At 46.6% G+C, this 22,580-nt stretch overlaps 3 protein-coding genes across 4 annotated transcripts in view; 2 read left to right on the forward strand and 1 right to left on the reverse strand.

Annotated features, from left to right (window-relative positions):
• Window positions 1-5,697, forward strand: part of LOC135806040 (dmX-like protein 1) — a 41,104-nt gene extending 35,407 nt beyond the window's left edge. For both annotated transcript variants that reach the window (XM_065320176.1, XM_065320175.1), the window contains exons 33-36: window positions 878-969; window positions 1,217-1,269; window positions 2,476-2,693; window positions 5,004-5,697. In XM_065320176.1, coding sequence (XP_065176248.1) covers window positions 878-969; window positions 1,217-1,269; window positions 2,476-2,693; window positions 5,004-5,180 — 540 coding nt within the window. In that variant the 3' untranslated portion in view covers window positions 5,181-5,697. The remainder of the gene's footprint in view (window positions 1-877; window positions 970-1,216; window positions 1,270-2,475; window positions 2,694-5,003) is intronic.
• A 468-nt stretch (window positions 5,698-6,165) lies between these two features.
• LOC135806041 (uncharacterized) lies at window positions 6,166-10,814 on the reverse strand. The gene is made up of 5 exons (XM_065320177.1): window positions 10,452-10,814; window positions 9,238-9,455; window positions 8,066-8,158; window positions 7,166-7,265; window positions 6,166-6,697 (listed from the first exon to the last, which is right to left on the reverse strand). Exons 1-5 carry the CDS (start codon window positions 10,466-10,468, stop codon window positions 6,442-6,444), a joined length of 684 nt encoding a protein of 227 aa, XP_065176249.1. The 5' UTR covers window positions 10,469-10,814; the 3' UTR covers window positions 6,166-6,441.
• Window positions 10,815-11,467: 653 nt separating this feature from the next.
• Window positions 11,468-21,992, forward strand: LOC135806042 (mortality factor 4-like protein 1). Its single transcript, XM_065320178.1, has 11 exons — window positions 11,468-12,003; window positions 12,702-12,769; window positions 16,742-16,831; window positions 17,755-17,828; window positions 18,455-18,522; window positions 18,827-18,928; window positions 19,698-19,798; window positions 20,314-20,422; window positions 20,703-20,772; window positions 21,039-21,123; window positions 21,410-21,992. Exons 1-11 carry the CDS (start codon window positions 11,923-11,925, stop codon window positions 21,495-21,497), a joined length of 936 nt encoding a protein of 311 aa, XP_065176250.1. The 5' UTR covers window positions 11,468-11,922; the 3' UTR covers window positions 21,498-21,992.
• Window positions 21,993-22,580: the final 588 nt, after the last annotated feature.

Below are 22,580 nucleotides of genomic sequence, written 5' to 3' on the forward strand. Positions count from 1 at the left end.
TTTCATCTCTTTCCCCCGAGGAGACTTGCATTGGCTGCTACCACCCGGAATAAGCCCGAAGTCTTTCAGAGTGCTAAAATCTGCCTGAAATTCAAAGTTTGTTTCAAGTGAATAAAGTACTTATATGAGCAGATTTGTGAGTGCCTACTAGTAGTTGTGGCGAGAATATCTCCAAAGGCTAGAAGGCCTTGCCGTAAATTGCAAAACTGTGTGTCCATGTTTTTGAAATGTACTATGGACGCTATGCAATTTCATCATCAGTTGAGGTGCTTTGGCAATGCCGCGAAACCGCCGATTCATGCTGTGTACTTAGCTCCCTTAACTGGTATAAGCAAATCTGCCGACTCAACCGGTATGCTTAGCGCCCATACTTGGTTCCGTCGACTCACCCTGTATACAAAGTGCCCATACTCGGTTCCGTCCACTCACCCTGTATACAAAGTGCCCATACTCGGTTCCGTCCACTCACCCTGTATACAAAGTGCCCATACTCGGTTCCGTCCACTCACCCTGTATACAAAGTGTCCATACTCGGTTCCGTCCACTCACCCTGCATACAAAGTGCCCATACTCGGTTCCGTCGACTCACCCTGCATACAAAATGCCCATACTCGGTTCCGTCGACTCACCCTGTATACAAAGCGCTCATAAGCGGTTCCGCTTGTTCACCACCATGGTATCATTTGCATAACCTCTATAGTGCCGTTGCTCTTTGCCCGCTTCTGTTACTAGTTCACAGCTAGTGGAGGCCCCGTGGTTGCAAACGCCATGTTGAATTGGCTCGTGAAATGTGACATTTTCATCGTCACACTGGTTCACTCGTATACCTGCGTTCTACTCTCATGTTACGTGTTGCATTGCATTTTGTGTGTTTCAGGAGGTACGGTGTCACAATCGCTGCACAAATGACTTTGTGTTCATGAGCTCAACAAGTTTCCTGGCCACTGCGGGTTATTCTAATGATGGAAAGTAAGTGCTGTGCTTGTAACACTTGGATAAGAGAGATATGAGCGTATGGGAAATAATAAAATCTCATCGTTCAGTGTAAGTTTAGTATCCTAGGGTTTACCGGGTGTTAGCGGACGTCGTGAGTTCCCTTCGGGAACGGACACGATAATTTACTCTCTTTTTTTAGTATCCAATTGAATGCAAGATTATAGGATCCGTGCACAGTATTTTAACCTCATTGCATTATCTGTGTCCTTTTTCCTTGTAGGAATGTTGCTCTGTATGATTTCCTTGTACCGCCACACAAGTCACTGATTCGAGGTATGTGCTTACATGGCTTGGATCAATGTATTTCCACTTGCATTGCGTGTGTAGTATATGCTGCTGCTGGTTCAGTGCAATGACTGTGAGGCAAGGGTATTACAGACTGCAAGTACTTGGTCCGGCTCATCGCAATTGTCGCTTATCTCCCACGCACTTTTTGACAGGTAAAACCCAGTCCAATCACGATATCTAACTTACTTTTGCTTGGGAGGTTGTGATGGCAAGATCAAAGGAGGCACCAAAGAAAAATGATCGCGACTAGCGCTTTGAATCGCGGTGTGTTCGACTTTTTTGGGAAGTGGGAATCTGTCTGTGTTGCCAAAAAAGCCAAGCACAGCGACCCGAAGACCGGAACTGTGATAGGGGCAACTGACATCCTGGAGAGCGTGACAGGCACGCGTGCACGGCAGAGCTGAGCATCATGCTGAAGAAGAAAGGTGTTTTTGATGCGATGCGCCCGGCCAACTTGTTGGTTGTTCCTTCGCTTGGTGGACCTAGCAGCAGCATTACAAGAGTCGTGGTCAGTGTATCCAGCGGAGCGTATGACAGCTGTTTGGAGGCCTGTATGCCTCATTCGAAGGCTTTGTTGAAACACACTGTGGCGACACACAGGTCACACTGCCCACGGTTCCTTCAAGCACCGAAGTGACAGCCACAACTGTTCCTTTCCCATTGCTGCCATACGACAGGCTGAGAAAGCAAGAGATACCCTACCAGTCTACGCCAGCAGCTAGACACCAGCAAATGTCAGCTCATGTAACGGCGCGGCAGTTCGAGTGATGCAGAGTTGAATGAACTCTGGACCTGGAAGAGTGTGAGTGCAAGAACGCGCTCCTTTGCTGATTTATTTCGTGCACTTTGCTTACCTTTCTTCCTTTCTTCGACTCGCTTCACCAGATTCCATCGCTGAAATTTTTTTCTTGTGGCGGAGAGTATTCGTGTATCATGCTTCCTCACTATGCCTATTGGAAATTTCACAGAGCGGTAAAAAAAACTCCTGTTCTTAGTGGCGATAGATAAGCGACAATTGGGATGAGCCGGACCAAGTACATGTAGCCACCAAGGAATGCAAACTGCACATTGGTGTTTCATTGCATTGCTTATCTCTTGTCAGTACTGTTGTGCTGACAGGTTGTAACTATTTGTTATGTTGTTTTGGCCTAAAAGCATAATATGGATGGCTTTCTGTCTTCTTCTATTTAGGCTTCACATGTCACGAGGGCGGTGCGAGTAGTATTATCTATGCACCCAGCCACCAACTGATCATCAGTGCAGGCAAGAAAGGCGATATCTGTGTCTTTGACGTCAGGCAGCAAGCTCTCTTGAACTCGTTACCGGCTCATAACGATGGGATCAGAAGCTTGGCAATGGCTGAGAATGAAGAGTTCTTTGCATCTGGAGGGGCCGATGGCAGCATTAAGGTAAGATGATGTGAAATGGTGTGGCGACCTTTGGTCGTACCAAGAGTACATAAACCAGAGTGTGCAACTGTGCATGTCAGATCTGAAACAGCGCAGTTCGTGCACTACGTCACCCTGATGAGGTCAGCCAAGCCGCGACTTGCGTACAGCTCAAATTTTTCGCATTTCACAGACCGGAAATCACCCAGTTTTGCATGATTTTAGGTGTCCTGTTTTAGAATTTCGGTGTTTTTGTGTGACTGCGTATGCTGCGTACATCCGCTGACAAGTAAATTCACCAGGCCATCTGTAGCGACCTGACTCACTGAGTATTACGTCATTCTACAAACGCATGCGCAAGAAATAAAATCATTCTCTTTGGTCACAACTTCTTCGTTGTCCGGTTGGCCAAAGTAGCCGTCGTCTAGGGCCCGACGTAAAATCCTAAATTGGTGACCCCCGACGCTGCGCTCTTCGGAGTTTTGAGCATGCCATCCCCGAGCTCGGCCCGCCGCAGTTTCTTGCTCGCCTCAACTCTCGGGATCCCGTCAATCGCCGGCTGTTGACGTAAAACTTGAGCCTCACCACCACTCGTCACTGGATCCGCCTCGGAGCTGCTGTGGCCCCTGCCACCCTCCCGGCCCACCTGGATACCCCGCTATCCTGCCACGGCACATCGTCCAGTCGTCTTCGTCTTCATCCTGGCCTCAAGCTGGAAATTGGCCACCTCCACCCGTCGTACCAGCTCACTCACTGTGCACGCACGTAGGCACACGCCCGGCACCGGACCCCATGGAGCTGCGCTCGCCTCCATCTGTCCCCGCCTCACTCGGCATGCCTCGCATCAGTGCAGCGCTCCTGCTGGTATCCCGCCAAGCCTGCAACATGCAGCCGCCTCTGACATGATAATACTCCTCTGTCACGCGTACATTTCCTTTCTTTCCGCCTCTGACACGATAACACTCCTCTGTCACGCGTACATTTCCTCTTTTCTTTCTTTCTGCCTCTGACATGCTCTCCACCTCTGTCACGTTAACACACCTCTGACATGTTAACCCGCCTCTGTCATGCATCTCTCTCATTTCCGCTTTCTGCATTTTTGATTTTGTTTCGGCCTTTGTTGCCACGTCACAAACAAATTTCACACACGCAGCGCTCTCGCTTGTACATATGTATCATATTATTATATTTTTGCCTTTCCGCCTTGTACATGCTGCGCTTCCTTTCTCTTCTCTTTCTTGTTTCTTGTTTATCGTGCTTCGCTCCTCCCGACCTCACCACTGGCGGGGGAGTACTGTAGCGACCTGACTCACTGAGTATTACGTCATTCTACAAACGCATGCGCAAGAAATAAAATCATTCTCTTTGGTCACAACTTCTTCGTTGTCCGGTTGGCCAAAGTAGCCGTCGTCTAGGGCCCGACGTAAAATCCTAAACATCCGTATCAAAAAACCGAAATCAGGACAAACTCAGTGACCTGCACCACCGTGACTAGTTACGCAACCTTTCACCGTACATGTGGCTTACCATTCCGTCAGAAATGACATACTGCACGAATTACGCTCCCACAGGAACCATCCCGAGTTGCACACTCTGGTTTATGTACTCTTAGTCGTACTAATTCCACACATCTGTATGGTGATGTGCGTTGTGGCTCCCCCAATCTGGGTTGCTGTAGTACCTCAGAATCTTGGTGTAATGTTCGTTGTGTTGTTTTCCTTCTTGGTGAAATGTGAAGAGGTTCGCATGGAATTATTGTCTCCTTCCAAGATGGCTGCTGCTTGTTTTGGTAGTGATTTTGATTACTGGTATGAATTTGCTCTCGACGGCGCTTATTGCTGAAGCATATGTCAGGATCCGCTATGACAAACGCTTTAGTATGCCACGAGAAAGGTCTACTACTCGTTCAACCATGTGGTTGTCTCCGCATGATAAGTGGGTAGGACTCAAACAAAATGTGGGTACAGCGCTCACTGCTAGTGACTCGGTCATTATACCACCACTATAGCATAGACACAAGCCTGCCATGAGAGCAATTGCAAGCTTGGAACCTATGACTATGAGAGCACCAACTCTCCCGGGGGTAAAACCATGTCCCTTCCAGCTTGAGGAAAGAGTTTAGAATTGGCTGCCAGCGACTCAAAAACGGGTGTGTAAGGAACTGTACTTTCTGAGACATTCGTATTTTGGGGCATGGCATTGTAAATCAGTCACCAACTAGCAACCCAAGTTTTATGATGAACCAATCGTACTTCCTAACACTGGGATCATCCACTACGACTGTTCACTGAGCCTAGTTCTCTGTGTTCCCTCTGTGCTTTGTGGACACAGCTATGGGATGTGTGCATCCCGCGCCAACGCAAGGCCTTTACTGACGAACACGTCAAGACTTCTTTCTTCCGCTCAGCTGGCTCGGGCGTGCAACAAGTACTTGTGACGGGCCGCTCCACGCAGCTATTTAGCTGTGGTGCAGATGGCCTTGTCAAATGGAGGGTCCTTCCTCCATAGTATGTTTTCTTTATTCCACATATCTTGAGTTTCCAGTGTCTCAATTGGAAATTTTAGTCTTCTCAAATCATAATTTAATGTCATTCTCCTGTTGTTTCCTAGAAAACCCACTTCCCAAATAGTACAAACAATACTTTGAACAACAAATTCTTTCGGAGGCATGGATTTATTCTGACAAATCAAAAGTAGGCAAGCTGTTGGCATGTTTTACTAGCTGAAAGCCCTACTCATGCAGCAATATTCTAATTTCAGTGAATTTTACCAGTGGTTTTTTTTATTAGGTCTGTCTAGCACTCTGCCAGGAGCATTAGATTTGCTGGATTTGTTATTGTTTTGGTGTCGATCTGTCCGTAGTGTATTTCTTGCTTGTGCAGGTGCTAGTAGGTACTGGTTACATCTAGTCCTTTGTGTCCGTGCCTTTCCCCACCTTCCTCTATTTCTCTTCCTTTTCACTTCTTCAACTATTTGTTTTAATACTTTTTAACCCTCGGCTGTGTGAAAAAACATTAACACTTCATTTCCGTAGTCTCTCCATGAACGTGTATACAGACTGACGGGTGAAATGACAGGGAGTCATACGAACAACTCCACCACGGATAACTCCCTGTTAATGCTATTTCATGCAGTAGCATGTTAGGAGCATACACCCTTATGCACATGTATAGCATGAACCTTGGACTTCGAAGTATGGGCGTGGCAGCACTTGTACAGTGGAGCATTCCCGTACACAGAATCTTCTTGGATTATGTGATACGTAAACCGCATGCATAATCCGCCTAACCCACTGCGGAGGCCTGTACTTCAACATAGGTGGTCGCCTACAACGTGCATAAAACTTGCTCATGTTGGATATACACTATGGCCATCTTCTTAGGGCATTCAACGTTTACCTCCATGCTCTCTTTACTTCTCAGCATGTCTCTTTTGAAAGCATGGCAATAAATCATTTGCCTGGGACAGAACGCACTGGCTCAGCGTCGACAGATGCATGACCCTCATTTGATTTTCCATTATGAGCTTTATACGTGCTGTATCAATAAAATAGTATGCTTGCATTACAAGTATCAAGAATATCCTTCATCATCGTGTTGCCAATACAAATGTATACTAGCAGCTAGTTGGCACTGGCCTCGTACTGCTGGAAAGCCATGAATGGTATATCACTAGTATAGAAATGCTCGTCAGAGTAGAATTAGAAGAAGGTAAAATATATGCGTACAGTGCCGACGCTGAGTGTCTCACACAATGCGTTCTACGGTTCTCATGTTGATGCTTGGAGCTCTGCGTGGAGGAAGAGCGGATTGTTGAAACCAATAAGTAGGCAGTCTTCTATTGGCTCAATGCTTTCTTCGTACAGTGGGTTGGCATCTATTGCAAATTTCAAATGCCCTACAGGGACACTAACTCTGTCTTCAGATCGATCATCAGCGCTGTTGAAGAGCAGGTCTAGATGCGGTGACACTTCATCTAGTCGGTGCTGATCTCTCAGCCAGGAGTCAACTGCCAAGATCATGTCACTGTAGCCAAGCAACGCAGAAAAACAGGAGCCAGTCAAATACCCTCTGCTCGTGTGCTTGAAGCACTGGCAGTCAAATACCCTCTGCTTGTGTGCTTGAAGCACTGGCAGTCATACCCGGTATGACTGCCAGTGCTTCAAGCACACGAGCAGAGGGGCTTCCAGGATATTCCCCGAGACAAAAGCTTGATTCTGATTCACACTTCATTTCGCATATGGAAAATGCTTCACACGACGGTTGCATGATGGAACAAACAAGTTGAGCTCAAGTCAACTTTTCGTTTCACGACGGGCGCTGTCACAATGCATTTCCCGTCCGCAAATGAAGTCTGAATCAGGCTGAACAAAGTGATCAAGCTATGCCATACAAATGACACCACACCGTAAACATCACAAGATGTGCACACCTACATACACATGCACACAGACACTGTATCTGCACGCGTGTTAAAACGCCACGGCAACTCACCGATGACCATAGAACATATCGAATTCATTGTGGTGGTTCTCCAGGACAAACTGCAGATTCTCAAAGGCTGTTTCCACAGATGGAAATCCATGAGCCTCGTCTGTAAAAACGCATCATGATAACATTAAAACATGGATCTCATCATCAGCTCATGATCATGGCAAATCACAGCGCATACAGCTACTCTAGGTCTTTGGCTGCACAAAACTCTTTCCCTGCTGATGCCGTCTGAGACCGGCGAAAATTAGGAAAGATGGAAGTTTCGTGTGTAGATACTAGGACTTAGTGCAGCTGTGCGCGCTGTAAGGTGCTATGATCATGACAAGGCTACAGTTAAAATGACGTCATACTTGTTAGTAACGGATCGGCTGAACGATTTTTACGTTGTAGCGCAACATTGTATTGACACAGTAAGGTGCATGTACGGCGTTGCTGTGAAAATCTTTCTCCTCAGCATAGGTGAGCCAAGGCCATGTTTGCAAGAACACTTCACAACCGTCTGCTTGCAAAACTCATGCTGGGGAGACTTGAGCGATGCGTCTGGGTGGATAGCCACTGCTGGCACGAAAACTTTGGTGCAACAAGACAACACTTCCAAGCACACCTCATACACTTCCAAAATGCTCTCTGACTAAAACTCTCTGTATGCTACCACTGGCACACTGCGGCATCAGCTGTGTCACTGCGTGCACCAGATAGTCATTTTATGGCACCCTGGGCGGGCTCACAGGCTCAACGTTCAGTCAATTGAGTGTTTTCATACTCGATAATCGATATGATGTTTCTAGGGGAAAGAAATATCGCCGGCCAAAAAGTTGGTCTGGCTATGGCTGGACCGGCCGGACCTGTTCTTCTGGGCCTGTGTGGGTTACAAGCGACTTTCATAGTTTAAATTCTGACCTTTTTCATTCACAGGAGCGAGATAGAACACCGTGATTGTATGCTCTCCACGATGTGGCTGAGCTTGAATATGAAGAGGGACGAACCGGGACACTGCAATCACGCAAAAAATGATGCGACAAACAGAAATACCCGGCATTAAAAGTATTTGATACTGAAAGTTTCACAGGAATTGTTACTTCGTTCTATAGAACATGGTTGAAGATGAAACAATTACATGCACTCGTTTAGTCCCCCGGGTGCTGAATAGAATGACAGGGTACGGTCACTACGGTATTGACCGTATCACTATTTGCCCAAGGTACCCCGTAAATCAATAAAATGCACTGATTTGGGCTCTAAATTTCCAAAATTTTCGGCTCAGCCATCCCTCCCCCACGAGTAAATTGTGCTTTCAGATGGCTGACCGTACCACACTAAAATGCCTTCCGACGCCCCTGAATGATGTTGATCTTTTTTTGAGGAGGGGGGGGGGGGGAGTCCTACTCATAAAAATACAGCATTTATCCCCAACTCCAATCAAACAAGGCCCTGGAGCACACTACACTCCCCAGCTGGACATATTGGCTCAACGAATAACAGAGTTATGGCCAGTAAAGTCCGGAGCTGCACAATAAATGATGCTATCCTCAGTATCCTGGGCTGTGAGGCACAACCTGCCAGTATCAATCCTGACCACACAGATAAGCATGGGATTTCAGATCATTTTCTGCATTTTGCTTAAAAATCACTCGCCAATACAAGTTACTACCATGAAAATGCCATTGCTCACTCGGCCCATCCCTACTGCTGTGTTGCTTCCCAGCTGAGGCTAAGAAAAAGATCAAGGTTGCCAAATGCAGTACAGTGTACTATGCACAACAACTTGATGCAATCAAGTTAACCTTATAAGCACGGTCACACATTCCGTGCGTGTAGCAAAGACTGTGACCCGGTAGTAACATCTCAGAAGGCCTAATAGTAATGCGATCAGTCATGTACTAAGAACATGGCACTTCAGAATCGCAGGACATGTGCTGCTATCCAATAGAACGCAGTATGGTTGGCTAGCCCCGTGCCTTGTCACTCAACCTTAACTAACATGCTGGATATACACAGACTACGGTTACGTTACCAATTGGCATGAAATTTGGATGAGTGCCAAATTTCTCAGCGTAGGGAGTCGGACTCACCCGAAAGTTGTGTCTGTGCCTTCAACTCCCTCTGTGCAACACGCTCCGGATGTGTCCCTGGCTCAACCACGCAGGTCAGCGTTCCACACCGCTCTGCACCGGCCTCACGCAACAGACACACCTCGTAGTTAGAGGAGTCATATTCTTCCGCAGCATTGGTGCGTCGTACTGGACATACCGAGACTGCAAACGTTGGCTGGCCCCGACTTGTTCCAGCACTGCAGAACACGTACACATTGTATCGAATCATATCATGCACGCATCATGCTGCTATACCTGCCCAAGTAATGAAGCCGGAGATATGCGCTTGTATTGGCAAAATTCTGGGAAAGCATCAAGCGTCAAGGTGTCACTGTCTTTGAAACAAGCATAGCCGTCTCAGCAAGTCAGTTAAAATCACAACCAACTTCCGACTTTATCAAACAAAACTGGTTGGAGTGAAAACGCCAGTGGACAAAGCCGGGACGGGATGTAATATTTGAATGCAGGCTACCACATTCACGAAGTGTTCAACCTGAACATGGCAGAAACATAATGTATACCCTTCTACGGTATCCTGGAGGAGCGACACAAAGGTATACAGATGCACAATCGGTGCATGGCCTGCAAGTGCGCTGCATACAACCGACCCAAGAGAACCTCCCGCCATGGCCTGTGACGTGGGATGCCTGCTAATCATCTGAAGATGAGGTTTGCAAGCCGGTAAACCAGCTCACCTAAAAGTGGCAATCCGCAGCCTCACCCCCAAGGTATGCTAATGTGTAATGAATCCTTCCGTACGTTCGTAAGGGGACATTGTAGCAGAGAGGTAGGTAGCCACCCCATGAAACATACAAGTCATGTACTTCTCAGGCTGCTGTCAGTCAGACAATAATAGAAATGCTGACAGGATCACTTTTCTAAAATTAATAATGATGTGACCAGCGGGCCTAGTCAACGCGGGTACTAGTACTAGTGTCAGTAGTGGCCGGCTGCAGTTACCTAACCAGTACAGGCAGTAGTGGCCGGCTGCAGTTACCTAACCATGAACCAGTGTTAGGTGTGGACTTTCTACGTCCACAGGAACACAAACCCTTTCAAGTACATTGTACATGTAATTTCATTCAGACTCTGACGATACTCTGAATCAGAGTACCGGTACATGTACCTTGCTGCGAGTGACTACCGGTATAGAGTGCATAGATCTGATACAATGTATACCGATATCTACCCACCTTCTTCTATCCTCCATGACACTGGACTCCCAAGGTATAAACTCAGCAGAGTTTGAGGCGATATCCTGATAGCGTTGTTCACAAATGATTTGTATTCCGATGTGTGCGACGGCTCCTTGTCCGCTAGCAGAACATACCAGGGCGGAATACTCATCGTAATGATCATCGATGCCACCCAGTCATTACATCTCCTGCGCCCGTACTGCGTAGCTAGGGCGTCTTCCGTTTTACATCGACATGACAAGCAGCGCCGCGCCGCCTATGTCACGCTGTCTTCTTTTCTTTCTCTCAAGTTTGGGCTGACATGTTATAATCATGCAGCCGCCGGGCCTAGCAGTGCCAGTACTAGCACGTTTCTAGCACGAAAGGAAATGCCAAACTCGTTTGTCCAGAAATAATGTTGTGTTCGTCGAGGACAAGATCTAGGCGGTCCAGGTTTTGCGGACCTCCTGGAAATGACAGGGCTCTGTCGTACAAATACCATGGTGGTTTCAGACATTTTTACGACTCCCTGATATACAGTAGTAGTAAACAGAAACTGAGACGCCTAGCTCGGCCTCTACTCGTACTGAGTCTCTGTCTTTATTTATTTATTTCACCTTCCCGTGGCCAGAGAATATAGGCCAATATGGAGGGAGGGGGGGGGGGGGCGGTAGCCAGCCATGGCAGTAAACAAAAAACTTTGCTTGCTTCTCAGCCTGGAATGTTTGCTGCTTGGCCTGTTGTTGCAGAGCATTATGACTCCCGAGTTGACCTTTTTTACTGTTTTTACCGGTACCCTAGCGCCTATAGCCCTGAGGCGATGGCCCTGTGTGACCCTGTTATGTCTGATCTTTTATCTGCTCATCGCGACACAGAGAAGCGTTGTCAACAGAGACGAAACCATAACAACGGTAATGGCGTCCCTTGGCGTCACATTCTCCCCTACATTTTTTGTGCAAAGAATCTGATTGACGAAAGTGGAATTCCGGAAGTGCATGCATTATGTGGAAAATGTAGATCTACTCTACTCAGTGCTATCCAGGCGAAGAAGATGAAGCCCCCTATGGCCGGGAACAGAGTGAATCTTTTCACAAGTAACTAATTACTTAGTTTTGGAGCACCACGGAGGTGCACAGCGCTCAACCAACATGAATATTATTGGTATGGGTGACATCGACTCACGATTCATTTCAATATTTGAATACATTTTTTGTTACGAAGCAATGATTCACATTTCTAAAATTTATGTCTTGTAATCGCAGTCCTGATTCGAGTGGCCCACTTATTTTCTTGTCACACTGGACAGAACAGACTCTTTCACTCCATATTCCAGGAGAACTAGCAACGTAACAATATTCGAGCACAGACTCAGCTGCTTTCCTTCTGGTCTTAGTATTGGAGAGCCATTTTTGAAACCTTTCCAAAGCTGCTCCTCAACTCGTCCTACTTGTGGTCGGATACCTGCTGCGGACTCTTACACCAAAGAAACATGCCGCCCAAACCTCAGTTAAAGTTCTCCGACGGAGAGAAAGTCCTTTGCTTCCATGGTCCGTTGATGTATGAAGCAAAGGTGAGGCATGCTGCTCTGTTTCCTGTTGTCTTCTTCCTCCTAGTCTATATCAAGCACTGGTTGTACACAAGAGTTCAGCAGGTATTAAATGGGAGCACATGTGCGTGGAGACTATGACGTATGAGTTACGGTAGTTTTCCAAGAAAGCCGTAGTAACTTGAAGTTGTAGGCATAGGAGTGAACGAGCGGTGTGTAGGCATTGGGGTCACAGTGAACGAACAGGTCTGACTTCTAGATGCACAGTGGTCGGTGCGGTGAAATTTAACCTCCGCACATGCTCGCATGCGTGTGTGTGTGATATGTGCACGGAAACACGTGCAGACCGTAGGGCTACAGCTGCATGTCTTTCACTGTTTTGTCAGTGGCCCGCACAGTACCGTAAATATGAAGGTACATGCATTGCACGCTTTCTTTGTCAAAACTCTGAAAGGCGCACGAAGAGCAAACAAGTCCGGTCTTACACTGACGGGCAGGAAACCCGGAGTCCGGTTTTACATACCATTGCCGAACCAGTACATAGCTTGCTGTGCTGTGGCATGTAAGAATATTGTGAAGTACAAATTAGGAATTCTAGAATGCCGTAATTATTTGTTTTCTTGTGCCATTGATCATTGAATACCAAAGTACTTTGTTTGTGTGTGTGCGCGGACGTGCTTGCAATGTCGGGTGTGTCTGTGTATGTGGACGTACGCGTGTAGTGCCTGAAAGCAGAAATCCGGGACAAAGTACCCAAGTACCTGATCCATTACAATGGCTGGAATAAAAGGTTTGTTCAGTAAATTTTGAGTTCATCGACCCTGGAATTCAGTATTACAATTGACTGTCCTGTTTTTGCAAACAGTGTAGAGCTTGGAGAATTGCAGAATGGCTCAGACCTCGCAGTGGTTGCCAGCTATTCTGGATTATATGAAGAATGCGATGTTACGAGTTATGACGAACGTAACCATCTCTTATACGGTCAGCGAGGACGACACAGGTTCGGAAAGCCTTCCAAGTTGGAAGGTTGTTGGTTTGCGCCTTGGAGAAGTGTTGGAGCTAGGTGTCAGGTCGCCGAATGTCTCAGTACTCCTTGTCAGATTTGTGCCATTTTGTCGCACTCGCTGACTGTATAAAATCTGGTTATGTTGGTGGACAGTTAGGCATAACTCGAATATTGTTTTGTTTTATTTTATTAAGAACTCAGATGGTGAGCCAAGGAAAATCGCATTACATTCTTCATATAATCCAGAATAACTGGCAACCACTGCGTGGTCTGATCTATTCTGCCATTATATTTCAGAATGCTCTGTCTCCATATCAACGTGATTTTGAAGCTTTACTGTCAGTAGCTGACAGCGTTTTTTTGCAGGATAAGACCGCATTGGCATATGAGATATCATGTTTAGGTTTATGGTAAAATTTCTGGAAGACAGACTGGCTACTCCAGTCAGCTGCTTTCAGGATTTCATTAGTTGTGGCGCCCGAGCTGGCAGCGGCCGAGGCAGATGCACCCCTTGTGGACTGTGCCTTGAAGATAGATGTATCAAAACCTGCTTGTGAGAGACAGGATTTAAGCCACCGTGCGACCGTAGAGAAGGGCACCACCTTGTGAGGCTGAATGGTCGCAAGGAACACGCGAGTCTCACCAGAATGGTGAGACTTGGTTCTTTGTTCGTAGTCCATCAAGGTTGTGACAGGGCAGAGTTTAGCCTCATCCGGAAATTTAGCAAAGAAGAATTCAGTCAAAGGTTTCGATTGTCGAGACTGTTTTGCAAGGGTACCTGTTTGAAAGGGTATGCCTTCTGGAGAGAAGTGTTGAAAATTAATATCATGATTTGCAAAATCAACCGGCCGGGATGGTCGAGTTGACGCAAGTAGCACTACAGTTGCGTGAGCAAGACCACTCAGTGATAGGTCATTGTTATTGCCCAAAGATACAATATATGACAACACCTGGGCAACATCTCAAGTGGGACTATATCTGGGTTGGGGGGATCTCTGATGAAAAACTCCCTGCAGAAGTCTTATGACCAGGAGATGCTGTCCAGCATCATAGTCATCAATTTTATCATGGGCAGATGAGATTGCAGAGCGGTAGGTATTGATAGATCGATACCCGTAGCCGTCTTTGACAAGAGACGTCAGAAAGTTGATTATGACGAGAGACGTCACTTGAAAAGGGATCTGAGTCCCGTTCAGAACACCGGCGACTCCATTTGTTAAACAAGGAATCATATGTCTTACTAGACTTCTCTCTCCACTGGTTGAGTGGTTTCCGGTTGACGCCGGACCGGAACTGATTGCCGTGACCATTGTAAGGTCGAAAACGGTTGTTGCTGAAATTGCCCCGACTCAAGTGGCCTCCCCGTGGGGCACCAGTTCAGCCTCCACGAAAAAAGACGAGCCAGGCGATGACTTGCCACGAGTGGAGCTGGAGGCTTGAGAGAGACACTTGGTCTCCTCGTTCCGCTCTTTGGCCCTCTTGGAGAAGCCCTCCCCGAACAACTGAGGGGCAGACGCCTTGTAGATAGGATCATCCTCAGCCATGTCGGCGAGATCCCGATTCATGCACAGAATTGCATTTCTTCGTCTGTCTCTGTTCAGATATATATTGGCGTTGCCGATAAAGGCCAGAGCAGTCTTGCATGCCTCAACGGTATCCCCCTCGGTCAGGATATCCTTATGTGCCTCTTCAAGCACATTAGACAAAGGACTCACACTATCAAGGAGCAAGGCATGTTGCTTTGACAGGGCCTTGTCACGCGACTTCGTCGCAGGGTGTAAACGAGATTTAATCATCTTGTCCATCAACGACGGGGTAGCCGCGTCAATCCGTGGACGCCCGAAATGACTACGCCATTGGCGCCGAACTTCGTTCGAGGTAGAAGCCATGAAATGCTCTTGAAAGAACTCCAGGTTTCCGAAGACACCTTGAAGTCCGTGCCAGACTTGTCCAGCACATTAGAGTCCTCCATCTCTTCCTCGGACTCGTAGTCTGACGCAATGTCAGCATCGCGGGTTTTACCCAGGGCTGACAAGGCGCTTGGTGCCAGAACGGAAAACGAGGCACTTCGTGCCGGGTTGGACATGGGTCGAGTCGCTTCCAGAGCAGGCACTCTCTCTGCAATGCCAGACATCCTAGATCCAATCTGCTCCACCACCTACGTCACCTTCCCAAGTCGGTAAATCATCTCCGTCATCATCTGTGTCTGTGATGGCTTGCCAGCGACATCAGAAGCGTTTCTAGTGACATCCATGATGAGAACGGAATGCAGGCGTTCAGCACATAAGCAAACAGGAGGCAATCTACAAGAATCACACACACCGAAATAGGTTTGAAAACACTACCTCCAATTCGAAAACCACCTCACAAGAAAGAACTAAAGCAAGGGATCACACCACAAGCGAGTAACTTACTTCAAGCGAGCTAGAAAAAAGGCCAGCTGGCTGAAGGGTAACGGGCCATTTTATGCAGCATTTCAAGCATGCGCATGAAAATGCATAAAATAAAGTAAAGCAAAACAATGTTCACCACAAAACGCTGTCACATTTTAGGAAACTAGGCCAAACACGTTGATATGGAGACAGAGCATTCTGAAATATAATTCAAACAGATAATAATAATAATAAACACAGCTCGCATCTTCCCTGAACCTGTTAGACAGGAGCAGAGTCGACACATCTGTCAACAGTGTCAAGCCAAGTTAGTCTATCTCCTGCAGCTTGGAGAGCGCTCTCCACGGAGAGATTCGCTGCCTTCAGGTCGTGCCGAATCGTATCTATCCACCGCAATGGCGGACGGCCACGGTTTTTTTACGTCGTTTGTGTTGATTGATAGCTCCAGTGCTTGGAACGAGGCGGATTCTGGACCCTCTCGCACCACATGGCCATACCACAGCAAACAGATAGCATACCGATAATACAGGACTCTGCCCCCACAGGATACCGCGATTCCGCGGTGCAATTTTCTGTGTAATTGGCTTTCATCCACGTTTTCGAGAAAATTTTGCATAAAACCTGCGTTATCCATAAGAATGTTCATGTACATGAAAATAGTACATGGTGCTGAAAATGTACTACAAAGTCGTACCCGGGGTACCCACCCTTGAGTTTGTACGACAAAGTTGTATACTTTTAAAGTTGTACCAATTACAGATAACTCGTGCATAATGACCGCAATAGAGAGGTTCCGCATTACTTAAAGTTGAGCAACTTTACGTTAGTGGGCGGGAAAAACCCGCGAGTTTGCACTCCACTTACGGAAAGTTGTCTACGTAGAGTACGTAGATAGGGCTCTGATAACGTAGGTGCTCCGTAAGTGGATTGGGGTACAAATTTATGACTCCTTCCCCAGGTCGACCCGGTCGTACACTGCCGTGTTCCGAGTTGCCAAGGGCAGCTACGTGATTCGAAAGCTCCGCACGGTGGAACACAGATCCGCATGCAGTGTACGTAAAACGTTCCGTAGATCAACTACGTTTTTTACTAACGTAATTACGTCATGTGGAACCTCTCTATTATACCGTATATTTGCCGCTTGATGGCCTGTTTTCGCCCGCATAATTACGCGCATAATTTTAGGATTTTGTCCGTATCATTCTGTGGGGACAGAGAACTATAGAAGAGACAGTACTGCGGTCGCTTAGTATTTTGCATATTTTGCACCTATTGTGTACAATGGCTGGTTTCCTTCTTCCGCGTGCTGTTCTTTGAGGCTATTTATTCATCGGGTTGGTTGTGTGCTACCGGTATCTTGCAGCTGGGATGAGTGGGTTGATGATACCAGAGCGCTCAAATACACTGAAGCCAATCTGAAGAAGCAGAAGGAAGTGCAGCAACAGCAAAACTCGTAAGGTTCTCGCTCTGTCCGGGTCACACACGGCTAGTACAATGTAGATGTTTTCTTTACTTGCACATGTATCTACTGTACATGTGCAGTAATTGCAGTAGGACCTGTGCCAGCACCAGTACCAATGACAGTAGTCATCAAGGGCGTCGCACACGGTACGGTCACTACGGTAATGACCGTACCACTATTTGACCCAAGTACCCCGTGAATCAATAAAATGCACTGATTTGGGCTCTGATTTTCCAAAACATTTCGGCTCAGCCACCCCTCCCCACGAGTAAATTGTACTTCGGATGGCTAACCGTACCGCACTAAATTACCTTCCGACGCCCCTGCTCATGGAAGTGATTGTTGAGTTTTTCATATATTGTTTGAATTGTCCGTAACCGCTTCACTCATTCCACTTTCACATAACTGTTATGCAGTTTGTAGTATCTCTGTTGTAGTCGTAGGCTGATGGTGAACTGCCTGTCAGTGTAACTAACCCCTTCATACTGCTCCAAGCTTGTCCTATGTGTAACACCATGTCCATGCTATGCAATGATACTTTGGTTAATACTTGAAACCATGCTTCATTGTTGCATTAAAGCCACAAGCTGAACACCCAGGCCAATGAGTCGAGGGGCACTGTCCAGGATACTAGTAACTAGGTCACCATTCCTGCCATTGTTGGCCAGCTGAGCCCAGCGCCATCTCTAGTGAAGCGCTTGTATGGATGGAGTTCGGATTGGCCGCTCAGTTGGTCCTTGACCGCCTGACAGCGTACGTGTACAGAATGGCCCTGGTGTGTATACATGTACAGTTTCTGTACAATGCATGTTCATGTATGTACTCCGCTCTGTGCTGATCGGTGATGGGTTATGCTGTCCTTGCACTATGTGTTGGTATGGCTGGGATGGTTATGTGCTATCACCATCTACTAGGACCATGCGAAAGAGGAGACGCATTGGTGCCAATGAACGCACTTCTGTCGACAAGCAGGATAAGCTGAAGAAAGGTATGGCAGTGCGTGCGTACTCTTGATTTCTAATAGGGCCAGGGCCCTTGTATGCCTTGCACCTCACCTACCAATCACTATTCTTGTGTATTCATTGTTGAGCGCTTGTGGCTCGCAATGTGCAGCAGGTGCTGCAATTAATAGCATTCTATGGGGCACGGAGGAACTACGTAGAACCTGTAGAGCCTTTAGAATCCACCTGCCTTGACTTCATCTGGATGTCCTTCAACAGGCACGGCCTGCTTGCCTTCTTTCTTTTTGAACAATGTCATCTCATGTGTAGTATGTTGAAGCATGTACATCATGTCTATGTAGAGTGAAGCCTGTCTAAGCCGACAACCACTAGAGGGACCTTCCAAATGTGGTCTCCTTGTACAAGTGGTCTTCTTATCCTGGGCCATTTGACTGGGGAAAATTATCCCTTGGTCCTAGTTTTGGTGGTCCTCTGAGGTAAGCAGTCAGTGGCCAGCTCAGGGTGGTGGCCTTGACAAGTCTCGCTGTTCGTCATAATGAAGCAGGGCGCATGCATCCTCAATGTATGCAAATGTTTGCATTCAATTCAAAGAACGCCACGAGTATCGTGCGAACTGGGTTTGCTATTCCTTCTCTTTATTGTGCTTGTGCAGGCACGGAAACACTCTCAGTTGAGCCTGCCCGAAAGCGGCGAAAACTTGAGCAGGGACAAGTGGAATCTGTAAGTTTTTTTAGTGAATGTAACTCCCAGGTGTGAAATTGCTTTTCCTGCTATTCTGGGATATTGGCTTGTTATGCTTAGTAATAATAAACGTTCAAACTGTCGTTTCATGTGTTTGTGTGTTTGCGTGTGTGTGTGGCGGGGGGGGGGGGGGGGGGGGGTGCTTGCATGCACCAGCTTTTGTATAATTTGCATACTTCTCCTGACATCAGGGATGGCTTCAAGCCAACTGGTGCGCTCATGAGTGTTTGCTTTGTATTGTCTATATCGACTTATGCTCATGCTGGTTATGTATGCTTTGCAGGAAGATACCTATGTGAATCGTATTGAAGTGAAGGTGACTTTACCAGACGTATTAAAACACTGTCTAGTCGATGACTGGGACCTGGTAGTACGACAAAAGCAGGTAAGTACCTGTGAAGGTGTCGTTGAATTTTTAATGCCGAGTATGGTTCCTCCCGTTCTCTCTTCTCTCTCTCTCTCTCTCTCTCTCTCTCTCTCTCTCTCTCTCTCTCTCTCTCTCTCTCTCTCTCTCTCTCTCTCTCTCTCTCTCATGCGGTCCTGTTCACACACACGCACACCTTGATTGTATTACTGTTACGGATGGAGGATAAGACAATGAAGTCAGTTCGAGCGACATTTGTGGCAGGAGAAAGTTGCGTCTGACTAAGACAACCATGTTAGTCAGTTAGGACACTCTATGAACGCTCTATGAAAACTATATAAGCAATGATTTTCAAAGCTGTAAAATAAGTATTACTTTCACCCGGAATTGGATACCTGTGGACGCCCTACAAGAGAGCATGCACTCACGGGCACTCGCTTTGCTGGCTGCCTCGTGATCTTCACCCACAGAGCAGCCTCCTTTGACAGCAGAGTACAGACTTCACCGGGCATTGTCCGTCACCAACAACGCTCCCTTTCTTCCGGACCGGCCCTTCTACTCACTTTATCAAGTATGCAAAGTGGTCCAAAAAATTTAAATATGCAGTTTGGTGCGTGGCAATGGACAATCCCACCAACGTGAATATGAATTTATGTACAATTTCTGTTATCTCTGGGCCTTTCTCTTACTTCTTCTCTCCATCCATTTCGTTCTCTGCTTCATAATGATGAGTTTCTAATTTGCGCCCTTTGTGCTAATCTTTGTTGCTGTTGTATGTGCCGCTGTCTAGCTTGTTGAGTTGCCAGCCAAGAATACAGTAGAGAGTATCCTGAATGACTTTGTTCAGAGCCGATCTCGGGGTGTATCTTCCTCTTCTGGTTCGACAAGCAGGTAGGACTTAACCAGTATGTGCGCTGTATTTCACAGGTTGTTTTGTCTTTTTTGGACAATAGTATGTCCGTCCTCGGGCACCATATCGTTGGACACACCCAGTCCCCCCCCCCCCCCCCCCTAGTTTGCCACGATATACAATAATTATACATGTATGTGTACAATGCGCGTATGTTTGATCTTTCCCAGCCTGCCAATACCCATTGTTCATGGAATATACACCTCCTCTATGTACATGTACATATGTGTGTGTGTGTGTGTGTGTGTGTGTGTGTGTGTGTGTTTTGGGGGCTATTGATCTTACTCTGCAGTCATGTTGCGGTATGTACTCACTGTCCTGTAAAAAAAATACTTCGAAGTATGATGGCCTGTAGTTGGCATGTTGATCTCTTCTGAAAGTTACTGGTATTCCTGTCTTTGCCATGTTCTGTTCTTAATGTGATCGTCATTTTTGTCGACAAATGGTCTGTCTCCTGTTTCTTCGCCATCACTCTGTACTGTCTCTTGTGCCACAGCGAACGAGAAGCAACCGCATCTGAGGTGTGTGAAGGTATTCGCGAGTACTTCAATGTCTTGCTCGGAACACAGCTACTGTACAAGTTTGAACGCCCGCAATATGCAGAGGTAGGTGCTGCATGCAGCACAGTACTTGAACAGAGTGTTGGAAGCGGCGACTACAAGTACCTTTCCTATGCCTTTCCTATGCCTTTCCTATGCCTTTGGTATACATCATGCTGCTGTGAACACGCTCCATCTCTATCGCATGACGGAAAATTGGTCGAATGGCTGATTGCACATGTCTACTGGCTTTCTTCTTGGGAGTACCAGTGAGTGTTGCTATTTCAAGCAGTTTGACTGTGTTCTGGAAATCAACAACCTCTGTTTGTTCTACATCCTTGCTCAGCTTGTACTAAAGCATCCGGAGAAGGCCATGTGTCAGATTTATGGACCGGAGCACTTACTTCGATTATTCGGTAAGCCTCACACCTACATGACTGTGCGCAAAGGCAGCAAGAGGCAGCCAGGCCAATAAAACATTCGTACACTGCATCACAGTGCTTGTCAGCTGGATATGTTTTCAACCGTGAAAATGCCTACTTGTTTGGAATAACACCCTCCATCTCACTTGGGTTCTGTTGGTGTAGTATGCTAGTGCTTGTCCTGAAACAATCTTCTGCACTCTTGACAATATCCTCTGAGAGTCTTGTGTTTTGTATGATGTGGGTGTGCCTGTGTACAGTTCGGATCGGCTCAGTTTTGGCCTACACTCCACTTGATAAGCACAGTATGTCAATTCTGCTCAGTCATATTAATAGCTTTTTGCGGTGAGTCAGTCCTTCATTCTGCTCGGTCATAAATTATTATTAACCGTTTTTTGCAGTGAGTCTGTGATTCTGCATACCTACTAACATGTCATGTTCGTCGTTGTTTTGTTGTCCCTCATGAGTCGTCAATATCAGTAGCCGTTGGCAGGGCGTGAGTTTGTTCCTAGTCTTTCGGCAGTCACACACAATACTGTCAATACATCTGGATACTTTGAAGTACTTGCATTGTGGCCAGGAACCACGCTCGGGAGTAAGCAGAATCCCTCTGTGTTTATCTTTCCTGCAGGTTTTTCTCCAAACTATCATCCAGTGGTTTCTCCGCTGATAACTACCACCCAGCTGCACCAGAATACTACAGACGGCAAGCAACGTGACAATGTGCCGTCTGTGTGCTCTGCCAAAATGGGGCATTGCTGACAGAGTCACTTGGGCATGCTTGGCTCTGTCTTGTCTCTTCTTGTCGTTTTTGTTGCTTTTTGTTGCTTTTGCTTCTTGTCGCTTTGTTGCTTCTTGTCGCTATGCTGCTTCTTGTCGCTTTGTTGCTTCTTGTCTCTTTTGTTGCTTCTTGTCGCTATTGTTTACACGGACCGTGATCAATAATGGTGAGGTGGTCGAGCATTGGGTGTCATATTTTGCCATCTTGTTAACAGTTTTGTTATCAAGTCAGGTTGATCCAACACTTTTTAATCTTATTTTTTTGTTCATTTTCTGTTCCGTTTTTATCTGGTTCGGTGTACCGCTAACCATCATATTCTCGCATTGTATTTTTTAACCAGTGTGTTCCTATTTTCTTGTCTTGTCATGTGTCAGTTCTGTCCTTAAAACAAACAGAAAGAAGTATGTTACATATAATCTTCTTTGGCGCCAGGCTTGATGTTGTGGTCACTGGCTCCCTTGCCTTGATGCTGTGATGATATTATTGGCCAACTGGCTGGTAGTTCTCTCTCTCTCTCTCTCTCTCTCTCTCTCTCTCTCTCTCTCTCTCTCTCTCTCTCTCTCTCTCTCTCTCTCTCTCTCTCTCTCTCTCTCTCTCTCTCTCTCTCTCTCTCTCTCTTCTCTCTCTCTCTCTCTCTCTCTCTCTCTCTCTCTCTCTCTCTCTCTCTCTCTCTCTCTCTCTCTCACACACATTACAAAAATTCTGCGCATTTTTTTCACCATCTGCACCTGCTTTCAGGCGTAAAAACCCTGTTGTAGAGGGATTATTCTTCATACCGTATTATCTCTAATATAAGCACAGTCTCCAATAATAGCACGTCTCCAATAATAGAACACCTTGGGGCGGCATTCAAAAAATAAAGTGCTCAGTCTCCATTATAAGCACACTGTGTAAATTCATCATCTGTACCGGTGAAAAAAACCCTGAAATGTGTGTGTCATACATGAATTTGGCATGGCAACAGGCCTCTGAAATGAGGTTGAAATAATAATGGAACAGTCTCCAATAAAGGAACGTCTCC

This window comes from Sycon ciliatum, chromosome 1 (assembly GCF_964019385.1).
Source record: "Sycon ciliatum chromosome 1, ocSycCili1.1, whole genome shotgun sequence".
In the NCBI taxonomy this organism is placed as follows: Eukaryota; Metazoa; Porifera; class Calcarea; order Leucosolenida; family Sycettidae; genus Sycon; species Sycon ciliatum.

What these genes read in the sequence shown, in the direction of transcription:
- LOC135806041 (XM_065320177.1), bottom strand. An exon ending in GGCACAGACACAACTTTCGG is followed by an intron (nt 8,159 to 9,237) that starts GTGAGTCCGACT and finishes GCGTGATTGCAG; the next exon opens with TGTCCCGGTTCGTCCCTCTT. An exon ending in GATATGTTCTATGGTCATCG is followed by an intron (nt 6,698 to 7,165) that starts GTGAGTTGCCGT and finishes GCTTGGCTACAG; the next exon opens with TGACATGATCTTGGCAGTTG.
- LOC135806042 (XM_065320178.1), top strand. Translation starts at nt 11,923, where the DNA reads ATGCCGCCCAAACCTCAGTTAAAGTTCTCCGACGGAGAGAAAGTCCTT. An exon ending in TACAATGGCTGGAATAAAAG is followed by an intron (nt 12,770 to 16,741) that starts GTTTGTTCAGTA and finishes GGTATCTTGCAG; the next exon opens with CTGGGATGAGTGGGTTGATG. An exon ending in GCACTTACTTCGATTATTCG is followed by an intron (nt 20,773 to 21,038) that starts GTAAGCCTCACA and finishes GCCTGTGTACAG; the next exon opens with TTCGGATCGGCTCAGTTTTG.